The sequence below is a fragment of the Lithobates pipiens genome, unplaced genomic scaffold (assembly GCF_037356315.1).
Source record: "Lithobates pipiens isolate NorthernLeopardFrog02 unplaced genomic scaffold, aLitPip1_a1.2 Scaffold_10, whole genome shotgun sequence".
NCBI lineage: Eukaryota > Metazoa > Chordata > Amphibia > Anura > Ranidae > Lithobates > Lithobates pipiens.
Window position 1 is genome coordinate 31,219,633 of NW_027507686.1, and position 16,603 is coordinate 31,236,235.

At 43.6% G+C, this 16,603-nt stretch overlaps 1 protein-coding gene across 1 annotated transcript in view; it reads right to left on the reverse strand.

Moving 5' to 3' along the window:
- Positions 1-16,603, reverse strand: part of LOC143928824 (thyrotropin-releasing hormone receptor-like) — a 70,463-nt gene that overhangs the window by 39,423 nt on the left and 14,437 nt on the right. Inside the window, exon 2 of the mRNA XM_077453371.1 lies at positions 9,621-10,151. Coding sequence (XP_077309497.1) covers positions 9,621-9,997 — 377 coding nt within the window. The 5' untranslated portion in view covers positions 9,998-10,151. The remainder of the gene's footprint in view (positions 1-9,620; positions 10,152-16,603) is intronic.

Genomic DNA, 16,603 nt, shown 5'->3' on the forward strand with positions numbered 1-16,603 from the left:
GTGCAGCCTGATTGATGCCCATCTACAGCCAAGAGGGGACAGGGAGGGGGGCAGGACGAGCACCAACAGATTACATACAGTGAGAATCTCCTATGATACACAGAACAGTGGTCCAATGGCAGCCCAGGAGATGGGGGCCAAGTAAACAGGAGATTCTAACTTTATGTAATCTGACGGCGCACATCCCGCTCCCCTCCCTGTCCCCTAAAATTGAATTATTGGCGTATAACACGTACATGCTATTTGCACCCGATTTTCATGTTGAAAAAGTGAGTGTTATACACCAATAAATACAGTATTTGTTAAATGTGGAAAATGACACCCCAAAAAAGTGAAGAACATCATCATGACCCAAGGTTGCCAACCTCCCAAAGTGAAATTTACTGACAGAACGCCAAAAATGTACTGACAACAACAACTTTTAATGACACAACACATGAAATTTACTGACAGAGCCAAATGATTTACTGACTCTTCAAAATGGGCCAAAATGTCTTCAGTACAAATATTAATATTTAAGCTACAACCATGTAACTAGATGTTAAGGTATAGAAAAAGGCAAAAAAAAAAACAACATATTTCACCTTTTTTTCATGAAGGTCAGGTTAACATAACCTAGCACAAGTTCCCCCTTACATCAGAGCCTGCAGGGTTTCCATTTACAGTGCAACGGGGACCTGATGTAAAAGGTAAGATTGTGGACTCTGATGTAAAGGAGAACTATGAAGACTCTGATGTAAGGGGGATGCTGCTGACTCTGGTGTAAGGTGTAAGGGGGGCTCTGAACAAAAAGAGCCCCCCTCCCTTTACACAAGAGTCCACAGAGTTCCCCTTTAGATCATAGTCCACAGAGTTCCCCTTTACATCATAGTCCACAGAGTTCCCCTTTACATCATAGTCCACAGAGTTCTCCCTTACATCAGAGTCCATAGATTTCCCTTTACATCAGGGTCCACAGAATTCACCTTTACATCAGAGTCCGCAGGGTTTTCTCTACAGTGTGGGGGAACACAGTGGACCCTAATGTAAAGGGGAACATGGTGGACCCCGATGTAAAGGGGATAAAACATATTTGAATGTACATGTATTACAGAAATATGCCGAACATGTGTTCTTTTTATGTTTTGTCCAGACATGTACCCAAAAATTTGCCCATTTAAGTTTGCCCATTATGTTCCAGCTCTCAGTATTGCTGAGATGATTTGCCATTTGTATAACTAATTCCCAGTGTGAATGTGATTGTGGCTACAGGAAACATACTGGTCTGGCTCTTCCCTCCTCCTCCCCAGCAGCATGGCATTGTGGGCACAGGGCAGCATGGGGCACTTGCTGTGATGGGATCAGCCACTATCACAGTGGGGCTGGGTTGGAGGGACATTGGGGACCCAGGCCCCAGACTCCTAGCACAACAGCGGCAGCACCCCCAGCGGAAGTGAAGCTGTGTCAGCAGGCAGAGGACCGATCACTCCACCATGGCAAGGCTGCAGCTGGGACTAGAGGAGCAGTATTGGCAAATGCAGCTGACTACTTCTTCCACAGCTGGTGCCTGCCCAACTCTCCCAGTGTCATTTGGCAGAGGTGCCAGTCAGCACTCTGCCAAAAGGCCCTGATTTTTACTGACAGAAAATATTTGTTACAGACATTTATGGACAGTTGTAAAAATCACAGATTTTTACAAACTGTAAATTTACTGGCGGTTGACAACACTGTCATGACTGATGGACTTTTAAGGAGAGTCTCCTGTGTCTTGCCAAGTGGAAACCTATGTCATTCTTTCTATATCTGGGTTATGGGACTTTTGTGTTCTGGGCACAGCCATTAAAATGGGTTATTGGTGTTTTTGTCACTGCCAGAGATTAAGGCTTGAAGTTGAAAGTGTCGATTGAGCCAAATGACTCAACACACATGAGAATCCAGGGAAGAACCTACCAAAGTATGTGCTGCACTATGGTAAATTACTGTCATACTGCTATGTGTATGAGTTTCGGGGTTACCTTTGGGAGACTTTCCACCTATATTCTTGACCTAGTAAAAACTCATAATTTAATATTTTCCCTCACATTCAGTCCTGGTGTGGTGACAGTAGATAGCTGAATCTCCCCCAAAGGGACACAGAACACAATAAAAATAAAAAAAATAAAAAAAGGAAAAAATAAGAACAGGAGCACTGAAGGGCCAACATTTTATTTTTTACTAAAAGGTTCAAACAAGATCAGTATTTTAATCTAAGCTGTATAGGGGGCTCAAGAAGACCACCTTCATGAGGGCTTGATCTATAGATCTATAGAGTCTTGGAAGAATAGTCCCCGTATGTTAGTGGACAAGACTTTTTGCAGCAGGAGTGTGGGGGAACACAGTTTCAGGAACCTTCAGCACCAGTGGCGGCCCATCCATTAGGGGCACCTGGGCACCGTCCCCTCTATCAACGCCACCCCCAATATGAATAATGGATAGATTAATGCATAACTGAATCTAACCATGGCCACTGTGGCCACCTATTCATGTGTCTGGCCCCTTTCAGGACGCTGGGCGCCTCAATTACTGTGGCAGGGTGTTTTTTTGAAGCACCTGATTAGAGCCATAGAGGCTTCAAAATAGGGTAGGCTTGGAGCACAGATAATTGCGCCATGAGCCCACCCAAGTGTTACAACAGCAAATTAATATTCGCTGTTGTAACATTAATCCTCAATCCTGCCTTAAAAGAGAAGCCTCCTGATTGTCCGCCGAGGAGAAGGGAGGAAACGGAAGCCACCAATGCCCTGGGAGAGCAGAGGAAGGGAAAGCTGTCGCCGCGGAGCAAAGGGAAGCTGCCAGTGAAGAGCTGCGCTAGACCCGCTGACCGACCCCCAAAAAAATCACCACTGGTCACCACTATTTAACACTGAATGTAGGTAATGGCAAGGGGTACTGGGGTATGCTGGATGGAATCTATTTTTGTGTGAGGGAATATTGTTGCCGAGGAGGTCTATTGTTGCTGGGAGGGGGCATTTGTTGAGGTAGAGGTCTATTGCTGGCTGCTGGAGGGTCTATTGTTGCTGACTGCTGGGAAATCTGTTGATGTTGCTGGGGGTCTATTGTTGCAGGGCTGGATCTATTGTTGGTGGTATTTTGTAATAAGCGGTCCATTGTTCCTGGGGGAGGGTGTCTATTACTGCTGTGGGTGCCTATTGTTGCTGATGTGGGGTCAATTGTTGCTGGTTGGATCTATTTTACTGCTTTTTTGTTTTCATTAACAAATCCCATATAAATTATTTAGCACCACAAAATAATAATTTATTCTGTACTCTCTAAAAGGGGCAGAACTGGGAGGTGGGTAGGGGGTGAAACAAAGGGACGGTGCTCAGAGGTGGAGAGGAGGCGGAGACAAGGAGTAACTCAGAAGGGGGGAGTTCCTGCACCTATTCTCTGAGAAAAAAAGCCCTGTTAGTGCATATTCAGTGAGTTGCAGTTAGTTGAGTACACTCATCAAAATTGCTTATTGGAATATAAACCTTTGGATGTCAACAGCACCATCTGTATATCGTTTGTTGGAAACAAGACCACCTTGGGCATCCAGTGCCCCCTTAAGCAATGAAACTCTAAAAACAATTTTAGCTATAGATACACTTTAACTGAACCATTTTCAACCAGGGTTTCCTGGAGCAGTAGGGTTCTTTCAAAGGTTGCTAGGGGTTCCATGATCTCTGACTGATTGACTTCTCAATTGATGGTGCTTGGGTAGTTCTAAGGCCAATGCTACTTGTCAATAGGACACCATTGGTCTCTTTAGCAATCTGTAAGGGTTGCCTTCTGACCACTTCTGTAAGGGGTTGGGGGGCGGGGGGGGGGGGCATTTCTTTCCCCTGGCCATCAATGTAAGAGAAAATTTTTCTCCCTAACCCCCAATGAATTGGTTTTAGGATGGGTTATTTGAGGCCTTAAAAGTATTTCAAGGTTTCCTCTGTGGTAAAAAAGATTGAGTAACCGCAACCCAACGTAAAAGGCTGCCCTTAAACCCAACCCAATCCCATAATCCTAATTTTTAACCTCATAATTATTTCAATGAAAAAAAGGTCCTAACTATTTTTTACTCCATTAAAAATAAAAAATAAATGCCTTTTTAGATACTCTTTAACTACCAAAAGCCTAAGAGGAGATACCACTTACTTTACAGCTAAGAGTCGCATGAATCCTAATTAAGGGACATATTAAACTTCTGGAGCTGATTCATTTTAACAGATGGACTGACTTAGATGAATGCAGAAAAAAAGCGTTTGCACTCAGTCCAAGTAGCATAGATGTGGGATTTGGCGAACTATAATATGTCTCTGATGTTCAATGTTGTACACTTGTTTCCTCATAAATGACCCATCAAGAGATACCCATTGAAGTTACATTTATAGCCCAGCAATACCACTGTACCTGTGAACCATTTAAGAGATAAGGACAATGCAACCTACATTTATGAAAAAAGAACTTCATCCAAAACCAATGTCATCAGCTAACCTACCTTAAAACTTGAAACTATGGTAAATGTGAGTTACAGAAGTCCCTGTACTGAAATCTAAAACCTCAGCCTCTCTGGCTCTTACAATAAATACCATTAATACATTTGGTTTGGGCTACTTTTGGTTCAGATCGCATTGTCTTTAATGGTTGGTGAGATCCTAAGCATATGCAAGAACTCTTCTGTCCCATGGAAGTTTCCAGGTTTTAGTATTCTCTCGTCCAAACAGTGAAATCACACATAAAACGTAAAGTGAGATAAGTGGATATTTCTATGGCCAAGTTATTACAGAATTATTATTATTGCCCTTTGTTTATCATAACTACTCAACGGAAATTGTTTTGTAATCTTAGCAACCATCACGACATCACATATGTTATACACCCAACGAGATTAGAAGGGCTAATTCACAGATGTGCTTGAAAACACATTAATGTGCATTGTGTTGCTGTGCATTGTCTTGCCTTCTTAGATAAATCACATTGTGTTTTTCCAGGATCCCATGTGATTTCCTTGAATGCAAGTTAATGCACAAAAATAAATAAGTCCTTAATAAATGAGTATAATAAATCCTTTTGCAACAAGCTGGTGGGAACAGTTTAAATGAAAAAACATGGATTTTCTCATGCCCAACGCATTCTGTTCACTGCCTGCCCTGCCAATATATACTGCTTACTGACTGCCCTGCCACTACTGTACATATTGCTCACTGCCTGTCCTGCCAATACATACTGCTCACTGCCTGCCCTGCCACTACATACTGCTCATTGACTGCCCTGCCACTACATACTGCACATTGACTGCCCTGCCACCCTTGCCACTACATACTGCTTATTGACTTCCCTGCCACTACTGTACATATTGCTCACTGCCTGCCCTGCCACTACATACTGCTCATTGACTGCGCTGCCACTACATACTGCACATTGACTGCCCTGCCACCCTTGCCACTACATACTGCTTATTGACTGCCCTGCCAATACATACTGCTCAATGATTGCTCTGCCAATACATACTGCTCCATGACTGACCTGTCACTACATACTGCCCACTGACCAACCTTACCACTACATACTGCTCATTGACTTCCCTGCCAATACATACTGCTCATTGACTTCCCTGCCAATACATACTGCTCTTTGACTGCCCTGCCACTACATTCTGCTCATTGACTACCTTGCCACTACATACTGCTCATTGACTGTCCTGCCAATACATACTGCTCATTGACTTCCCTGCCAATACATACTGCTCTTTGACTGCCCTGCCACTCACACTGCTCATTGACTACCTTACCACTACATACTGCTCATTGACTTCCCTGCCAATACATACTGCTCATTGACTTCCCTGCCAATACATACTGCTCTTTGACTGCCCTGCCACTACACACTGCTCATTGATTACCTTGCCACTACATACTGCTCATTGACTTCCCTGCCAATACATACTGCTCTTTGACTGTCCTGCCAATACATACTGCTCATTGACTGCCCTGCCAATACTAGTAATGAACAGAAAAGATGCGCACTCACATAGCAACATCCGTAAATTGAGGAAATAAACAAAAAAAAGTGAGCCCTTGTGTATCTACGCGTTTCACCGTTAGGCTTCTTCAGGATAAAGTCAAGGTTCTACAGATAGCAAATAAAGAGAACGGACCTCACTGTCTTACAAAGAGATAAGTCTCACTTATAAGTATACGGAAACTGGTTCAGAGGGTACCATCCCACTGGAAACCGTTTGTTTATGCCCTGCCGATACATACTGTCATTGACTGCCCTGCCACTACATACTGCTCATTGACTACCTTGCCACTACATACTGCTCATTGACTGCCCTGGCAATACATACTGCTGAATGACTGCCCTGCCAATTCATACTGCTGAATGACTGCTCTGCCATTACATACTGCTCAATAACTGCCCTGCCACTACATACTGCTCACTGACTGCCCTGCCACTACATACTGCTCATTAACTGCCCTGCCAATACATACTGCTGAATGACTGCTCTGCCATTACATACTGCTCAATAACTGCCCTGCCACTACATACTGCTCACTGACTGCCCTGCCACTATATACTGCTCATTAAGTGCCCTGCCAATACATAATGCTCATTGACTGCTCTGCCAATACATACTGCTCCATGACTGCCCTGCCACTACATACTGCGCACTGAGCAACCTTGCTGCTACATACTGCTCATTGACTGCCCTGTCACTACATACTGCTCATTGACTACCCTGCCACTACATACTTGTAGCACCCTGGTGTTTAGGCAGGGTTGCTCCTAAATGTATCTGCCAGGTATAGCTACCTTGGTCTATTGTTAAGGATCAATTGAAAGTCTGTACTTGCTGTGCTTTTCTCTTCTGCTGCTAGATGCTTTGTGGCATTAGATATGAGAAGGGCACTTCAAGGTCAGATTATGGGTATATGGGGTATCTCAGCCAATGGGCAAGGGTTTTCTTGGATCCCTTGGCATGCTGGGAGAACCTATATATTTTTCGGTGGAGTCAGGTGATCGGTGTTCTGTGCCACCTGGACGGTTGTCAGGATGTATGTGTGTTGTATTTGCCGGGCTGCTAGACCAGAGTTTGGGTCTATTACGGGCACATCTGGCTGCTATGCTGTCTGAGGGCCTATCCAGAAGCAAGAGAGCAGCTCAGGGTTGGGATTGCAGCTTGCAGTACAACCAGAAGTAACGGATCTGCCGGCCGGAGAACTTGTCGTGGTTCGGAGGTAGAGGGGAAGCTGTCTCCACTAAACGGACCATCCACCTTATTACCAGGGACCACAGTGAGTAGCTGAAGCAAGTACCAGAGCAGTATTCTCACCCACTGGGGATGGTGAATAATCGGGAAACGTCAGTGGGTATCAAGCCAGGGACCCAGCCAGCGGAGGTGACGCTTGCAGAGCTGCCTTGTGTGTCAAGCCAGGGACCGAGCAGGCCAGTGGGGTGAAGTTTCAGACCCAGCAGAGAGGCGGGTTGATGCTTGAGGAAGATACTACCATGAAGATTGGAGGAGCTCAAAGGATTCAGTGACAATGAATCATCTAGTCTAGTGAGAGAGAGACTGGGAGCTCAGTGGGCTGAAGAATAGGGATGAGCCGAACACCCCCCGGTTCGGTTCGCACCAGAACCTTCGAACGGACCAAAAATTCATACGAACTTTAGAACCCTATTAAAGTCTATGGGACTCAAACGTTCAAAATCAAAAGTGCTAATATGCAAGATATGCAACAGACAACACCAGCCATAAGGGGTATCTTCAGGTGTATACTGTGCTGGAGGCACACAACACCAACTTTAACTCCTGCGGATGCCTGTATTAGAGAACACCAGCAATAAGGGGTATCTTCAGGTGTATACTGTGCTGGAGGCACACAACACCCACTAACTCCTGCTGCCGCCTGAATTACAGAACACCAGAAAAAAGGGTAGATACAGGTGTATGCTATGCTGGAGGCACACAACACCCACTTTAACTCCTGCAGATGCCTGAGAAAAGAACACTGTCCCTACCTATCTTGCTCTTTCCCTGCACGCCGGAACACACTACACAAGGCCGCCGCGCTGGCGGCCTTATATAGTATGGGGCGTGTACTAAACCCCCTGAGCTATAATTGGCCATAGGCATCCTGCCTGTGGCCAATTATGGCTCTCCTCACTGCCGGTGCTGTGATTGGCCAAGCATGCGGGGTCAAAGAGCATACTTGGCAATGCACTGCAATGGTGTAGTGCATTGAGGGCCGTTCGTGCCACACGAATTTGGTGCGAACGGTCCACAAAGTTCTGAATTCGCTGAACAGACGAACGGTCGATGTTCGAATCGAACATGCGTTCGAGTCGAACACCAAGCTCATCCCTACTGAAGAACTACAAGAAGCAATTGTAGTGGAAGTGAAGGAACTGTTACACTTTGTGTTAGGAACTGTTAAAGATTGTTGCCATAGGAGACAGCATTCCCACACATGCAGATGTAGCGTCTTGCTGGATGCCTTTCCCTGCATGGCTGTCCTCCTGTTGAAGTCTTGGAGTCTGCCAATTAATCTTGGAACTACCTAAGGGTGTCCTGGCCCTAACCCTCTCTCCCAATGTTCTGTTAAGAGAAATAAAATCTCTTTTGCATCCAAGAAGTGTGTGGCACCCAATCAATCTACCTTGCATTACACCCACTCTGCCATGCAACCCACCAAATACAGAAGGATGTATTGCTATCTCTGGCCTTGGAGGTTCTCATTAGACCAAAGGAGGCCTGGGACCTTGCTACATACTGCTCATTTACCACCCTGTCTCTACATACTGCTCACTGACTGCCCAGCCAGTACATACTGCTCACTGACTGACCTGTCACTACATACTGCTCTACCCTGCCACTACATACTGCTCACTGAACGTCCTGCTACTGCTTACTGCTCACTGACTGCCCTGCTACTGCATAGTGCTCACTGACTTCCCTGCACTTTCCAATTGGTATATATATATATATATATATGCACTTCACAGCTCTGCACTGCCATTTCTTACTGCCTTGCCCTGCATATTGCTCATTGCACTTTTTTATTTTTTTTTACCATTTTTTTATTGAAAGTTTTCAGAAAACCGAATTCACAAACATTTAAATAGGAAAGTTAGACATTGTCCATATTTGTCATTAGAAGGTTGGATACATGCATGTATGACTTAAAATATTCAATGCAGACAGTGCAAGAAAAGTGTAATAAAACTGTATTAACAGTGGTTTATGGTAGATCCACAACAAACTAATGGCATTGGTCATGTCACCATTATAGCCGGACACCCCTATTGGGAGCAAACTGTGCCCGGTGGGGGCATAGTCAGTAATAGCTTTTAAGTATGGTTCTTTTTCACTGTTTTATGTACTGCTCAGCAATGACACTACAGTCATACTAAGTAAGGCAAGGGAGGGGGACCCCGTCAGGTAGACCCCATTATTTCTAAAGGTGGCCCTGCCTGCCAGTGATCTACTTCCAGCCAATCTCCACCATCAGGAGCACCAGTGAAGATCATTTGGTGCTTAGATTGCACTCACTTGGAGAGCCTGCATCACCTGCCAGGGTGTATTGTAACAGTACGCTACGCAACCACAATCACCATAAACCTACCTCTCCACTGTAAAAGCTGTGATCGAGCAGGAGGAAGCATTAATCCCCAGATACTGAAAGTACGTTATGCTGAGACAGCCAGCATGACCGTAGATCCATGTCCCAGCCAAACTGTCTGTAACGTTGGGCAAACCAGCCGCCACCAGGACCATTAAGTCGGCTACAGCCAAACTGACCAGATAGCAGTTGGTCGGTGTCCTCATATCACGAGTGATGAAAACCACCAGGACTACCATGATGTTGCCTATAATGCCAACACCACAAATGAGAAGAACCAAGAAGACGGAGATGGCCTTGTACTCAATCATACTAAACACGACATCGTTGTTGGCCAAAGAGATGTTGGTTGGGCTGTCCACTTTACTGCCATTCTCCATCTTGGTAGGAAATGTATGGTTCGTGCCCAAGCTCTTGTTACAATGGGGTCATCATGTCAAGCCGTTTGTGTCAAGAAGAAACGTAATCCGTGGTGACTGGAAGCCGAAGGAATCAATGAAGCCATGAGGAGCAGATCTCTGATCAGGCCAACAGCTGGAAAGAAGAATAAAAAATGCAGTTTTAAATTTATATAAATAATATAGCAGTGATATCAGTAAAGTCAGGACAGTGTTTTTCTGGGCCAATGACCTGGTATGACATAACTGGATGACGTTCATGTGCACTGTGCATCATAAATAATTACAGTTTGTTTTTTCAATTACAGTTTTCTCCATTTTTCATCAATTTAAAATCTGAGTGCTGTTGATCTCCTCAATACTTTGCCAGACACTTCCTTGTCTACATGCACTGGCTCCAGCATTTGCTGTATGTATGTTTTCTGAACTGGTTTCTGGTAATGACAAGGGTGGGCCATGCCAGAGCAATGTGTGTCAGCATGGCCGCTTGTAGTCAACATCACAGAGATTTGTGACAGGATGACAATGCAGGAGCACAATTGGGAGACGGAAAGAGTGTTGTCACATTATAACAAGAAGTGCCTAAGAAATGTGTGTCAGCATGGCTATTCGTAGTCCCCACATAGGGATATGTGACAAGGTGACAAAGCAGGAGCTTAATTGGGAGACAGGAATAAAATATTTTACCCTATAAGAGGAAGTTCCTGAGCAAGGACCTTCATGGCAGGATCACCAAGTATAATGAAAGCTGCAGATTTACAATTATCACACCTTACCAGTTTGTAGATGCGGTAGCTGCGTTTGTATCTTCAAGCCCTTCCTTTTCCTATGTTCCACTGATGATTCTGTTAGCAACACACTCAGGAGTCTATTTATAAATATTACCGGGTGAATTTGCAGCAGAGCAATGCCCAGCAGCTGTGCCCAGGATGGCGGGGAGGGTTCAGTGCAGCCGTTCAGAGAATAGTGCTGTCATCTCTAAATACTGAAATATTTAGAAGTGACTAGTGAGTAGAAAGCGCGACGCCAGAGCCCTGTGTACATAGGGTGATTAGGGTGTGCCCAGGTACACCGACACACCCCGTGCGCACATACAGTATATGCACTTGTGCAATACTCAAGGAATTTTGACCATAATTTCTCTAATAGATTAATTCATATGATCATCAGCTCCATCTAGTGGCCAAAATGTAATACATTTTCTTAACCACTTGCCGACCACTGCACGCCGATATAGGTCGGCACAATGGCAGCGGTGTACCTGTACATCCCCTTTAAGAGGCGGGGATAGCAGGAGCACCCACCGCATGCAGCATGACTGTGCCCGTGGGACCGGTGGACTCGATATCCGCCGGACTCCCGGCGATCGTGTCGCTGAGCCTCAGAATGGGGAAGTAGCTAGGTAAACAAGGCATTTCCCCATTCTGGCTTGTGTCAAGACAGAGATCACTGCTCTCTGACATCGGGAGCAGTGATCGCTGTAATGTAAATAGTAGCCCATCCCCCTATAGTTAGAATCATTTCCTAGGACACACTTAACCCATTCATCGCCCCCTAGTGGTTAACCCCTTCACTGCCAGTGTAATTTACACAGCAATCAGTGCACTTTTATAGCACTGTTCGTTATATAAATGACAATGGTCCCAAAAAAGTGTCAAAAGTGTCCGATGTGTCTGCAATAATGACGCGGCCCCCGATAAAAATTACAGATCGCTGCCATTACTTTTGCGCACACCAATCTATATACGCTTATTGCGATTTTTTTACCAAAAATATGTAGAAGAATACATATCGGTCTAAACTGAAAAAAAAATTATATATTTTTGGGGGATATTTATTATAGCAAAAAGTAAAAAATTTTGCTTTTTTTTCAAAACTGTCTTTTTTGTTTATAGCGCAAGAAATAAAAACCGCAGAGGTGTTCAAATACCACCAAAGGAAAGCTCTATTTTGTGGGGAAAAAAAGACATTTTGTTTGGGTGCCATGTCGCACGACCGCGCAATTGTCAGTTAAAGGGACGCAGTGCCGAAACGCAAAAAGTGCTCTGGTCGGGAAGGGGGAAAAATCTTTCAGGGCTGAAGTGGTTAATGAGGTATTTCAGAAAACTGCAGCATTTTGGACGCCAAATGGAGCTGATGTATAAACCCCTTACTGTCCTAGGATTACATCACTCACTCATTGTACTTTACCTATGGAGGAGTAGCATTGTCACCCTAGGATAGGAAGAGTGTTAGGACCACAGAACACCTCCCCATCCCCTCATCTCCAAAACATAGGGGGGGGGGGGGCACATTTTGCAGTTCTCAGGGATAACTGAGACTAATATAACTAAAGAGTGTAGTACAAGAAGTTCTCAGCTTACAGGATTTCTAGCAGGATCAACAGATTTTTTTGCAAAGAGATACAACAAAATGATAAACAGACCACAGGGAGCAAATAAGAGACTTTAGTTGTTAGGGTTTACATAAACTCTAGTACACCATTAAATATATTTTTAAATAGGAGCCGTGTAAGTCCCTTCATTTTCCATCCCTGCTGGTATTATAAGCCTCTTGTAGTCCCTGTATAACAGGGCTGGAGTGTGAGAGGAAGAAGCAGTACAAGCAGCCAATCAGTGAAGTGCTGACAAGAAGCATGCTGATAGGAGAAATGAGGTGACAGATAGATGAGCTAATCGTTGTGCTGCTTCTCATTTCACTGTCCAGTCACCGGCTGGGAGAGGGGCAGGTCCAGGGCAAAAGGTAGTGGGTTGAATGATGCTGGCCATCAGACTGATGACATCTAGTGGCAGAAAAAAGTACTGTAGGGGAAATCTCTGTATGAATATGGAATAGATGAATAAAGATAAAGATGAATATTGCAAAAATCTGATTTTGTTATTTTATTTTTTAAGGGGCTATTCATTTTTTATCTTCTTATTTTACAGCTTTAGGTTTGTATAAAAACGAAACACAAATGGTGACACAATATTAAAAGAGGCTGAGAGACTCTCAGCCTCTTTTAATATTGTGTCACTATTTGTGTTTCGTTTTTATACAAACCTAAAGCCATAAAATTAGCTGGGACTTGTAGTTTTCCCACGATGGATAGGAATGGAGTACCATGGCTGCTTTTCCTAATTTCCCCAGTTTTCTATTAATGTGACACTTCCAGGATGAGGACTTGTTACACATTTCCTCCAGAAGTCTTTGCCTTAGGCGAAAAGTCTAAAACGATTGGATTGTACATTTCTTCACACCCACACAGAGCCGTGACCCGTGTTTCATGTACCGATCGCATCTATCTATATATTATTTATTGGATGAATCATCAGCGACCTGATAATTGTCTCCTCCGTTTTTATTTCTCATATGGAACATGGAGGATGGCGGTAACGATATTACTAAGCAGCTTCGTCTCGGCTCTGGGGGGGGTCATTAACCAGGCCGGTGCAATAATCATGGTGTTCTATTCTGTAGTCTATTTATTTATTTCATTGTGCATATGGACATTTTGTGTATATATATATATATATAATTTTTAGATCACGGTTTGTCACATATTCACTGGAGTTCATTATTAAGTTTATATTGAAAATTTAGCACACTATTATTATTATCTTTATTATTCTGTAGTCTACTTTCTTCCAGTGACGGCCCATCCATAGAGGGCGCACGGGCGGGGCCTCCCCTATCTATGCGTCCTGCCCCCTGATCTACACATCAGTGGCGTCAGACAATGGATTCCAATGGCGGGGAGAGGTGCTGTTTATTTGAAGCACCTGATTAGAGCCAAAGACTCTAATATATATATATATATATATATATATATATATATATATATATATATAGCTGCCAAAACTAAGAACTCAAAAAACAAACCATTTTTAATAAAACGTCAAAACCCAGAAAATAAAAAATACTAGAAAATAGCTGCCAGCACTCACCACTACCTCAAAATGTGACAATGTGAACATATTAACCCAGTGTTCAGCGCCGCACATTGGGTAGATATGTTCAGAGGCTCTAATAGGCTTTAAAAAAAGGTGGGCTCGAGCGCAGAGAATTACGCTTCGAGGCCGCCCAGCTGTGTGACCATAGCGAATTCATTTTCATTATTATCACACTAAAGATCCTCCCCCGCCAATCTTGAGGCAGGTCTATGAGACCTGTATCCCGATTGGTCAAGGCATCAGGCAATCCTATTGGATGCCTAGCGATTTGACAGAAGAGGAGACGCGGCGGAGGAAGTTAGAGGAGCGGACACCGGAGCCGCCGCGGCCACTGCCCACACTCCAGGAGAGGACACCACAGCCCCCAGGTAAGTGATGGGCGGGGCGGTTGCTGTTTCGGTGCCATGCCACGCCATTGGGGCGGGGGAGGTGTTATTTGTTTGCCGCCCCCCCCCCCCCTGAAAGAAGAACCCACCAGCTGCCACAGCTTTCATCTTCACAAAAACCCAAGCCAGAGGCAGCCAGGAAATTAACATTTTTAGTGGGAGACTATAGCAGTCCTTATTTTGTTTTAGGTACAGCAGTAATTACACATTTGGAAAGCAACTAAGATTTAAAAAGGGTACAGTAAAGAAATGGATCCAGAATCTGTTTCACTCAACCTTTATTGCACGTTCCATAAATGAATCACAGACAGTGTGAGGTGCAGCTGAACGTTAACGCGTTTCATGCTGACCAGCGCTTACTCATAAGGGTAATACAGCAAACCCTGCAGTTGTGCTACACTCGGAAAGATTGTGCAATTTATGTTAAGCTTATCCCATGTGTGCTTTTAGATGGACTGCAGCTCCTGTTATGTGATACTGTAACCTCCCTCTCTCGCTCTCTTTCTAATGTGCATGTGCGTTTACACATGACCATTGCGGATAAAGCAGCCCATTCATTTTAATTGGTGGTAGACATGTGCAAAACAAAAATATTTGTTTCATTTTGTTTCGTTTTGATTAGTTATTTACATTATTATTATTATTATTATACAGGATTTATATAGCACCAACAGCTTACATAAATTCAGCTTCCATAAATGTATTTGCATAAATTAGTTTAGTTAAATTTGTTTCATTAGTTTTCGGAATTCATTTTGTTTATTCATTTTTTGAATTGATTCAAATTTTTCAAATTCTAATTTGGATCGATTCAAAAAGTTTTCAAATCAATTTTGAATAGTTTTCAAATTAGAATTGTTTTCCAATTTCCAAAGAGGATAAAGCAGAACAGAAAATAAAGAAATAGAATAGAAAAAAAAATACTTTTTTTTTCTATTCTATTCCTTTATTTTCTATTCTATTTTATTCTCTTTGGAAATTGGAAAACTATTTGAATTTGAAAAGTTATTGAAGTCGGATTTGAAAACAATTCAAATTTGAATTTTGTACAAATTTTTTTTCATTATTTCATTATTTCGGATTCGTTTAAATTCGGTACTATTCTAATTCGGAAATTCGGATACATCTGAATTTCCAAAGAAACTGAAATGTGTCAGAATTTTAATTCAGAATGATATGAACCGTCTACCTGTGAAAAAGGTGAGGAAAGAAGTCCCAACCCCCTTTTTTTTTAATGGCGCCGCACCTAACCACATGCAGCTGAAGCAGTTTGGTGTGCGCAAAAAAGCCGCGGATGCCGATGTGTGGGGATGCTATTAGGAATTAATGGCACCCCTGCAATGCGTTTCTCAGCGGGCGGGGAACATGTGTGATTTTGTGCACATTTCCCAGCTGCAGAAATGCATAATGCCCTGTACACACGGTCGGACATTCCCGACGACAAAATCTGTCTGTTTTTTTTTTTGGCGTATTTTGGCCCAAACTTGTCTTGCATACACACGGTCGCACAAAGTTGTCGGAAAATCCAACCGTTCAGAAGGCAGTGACATAGAACACGTACAACGGAACTATAAAGAGTCCAGTAGCCAATAGCTTTCGTCTCGTAATTTATTCTGAGCATGCGTGGCACTTTGTCCGTCTGAATTGTCTACACACGATCGGAATTTAAACGATCGGATTTTGTTGTCGGAAAATTTTAGATCCAGATCTCAAACTTTGTGTGTCAGAAATTCAGACGGAAAAGGTCAGATGGAGCCCACACACGATCAGATTTTCCAACACGGTCCAATCGCACATTTTCTGTCGGAAAGTCCGAGCGTGTGTACGGGGCATTAGGCCTAGTTCAGACTTTTGCAGGTCAGAAACGTGTAAAAAATGGTATGATTTCCTGACATGCAGAGAGATCTGCTGTTTTTAGGTGCTTGTGGTTAGGTGTGGATCCATATCCGAAATAGTCTCTTGTCCATTTAAAAGCCCTACACAAGGAACATGGGAATGCACAGAAATGCGCCTATGCTCAATCGCATCTGTAGGTGTGAACCAAGGTTAAGATCTTGTTTACATTTACAGTTAGGGGGTGGTAAAAATAGGTGGTTGGGTTGTGTTTTACCTCCCCCTTAAGCTACAAAAGGTAGCCAGATCAGGATGTACAGGACCTGGACAAGGGGTGGGCAGGAGGGATGGCTGCCCTGGGCACAGTGGGGATTTTAGAGGTTGTGCTAGAATGGGTGATTTGGGGGGATATTTCTACTAGGAGAGTGAATTTGTGC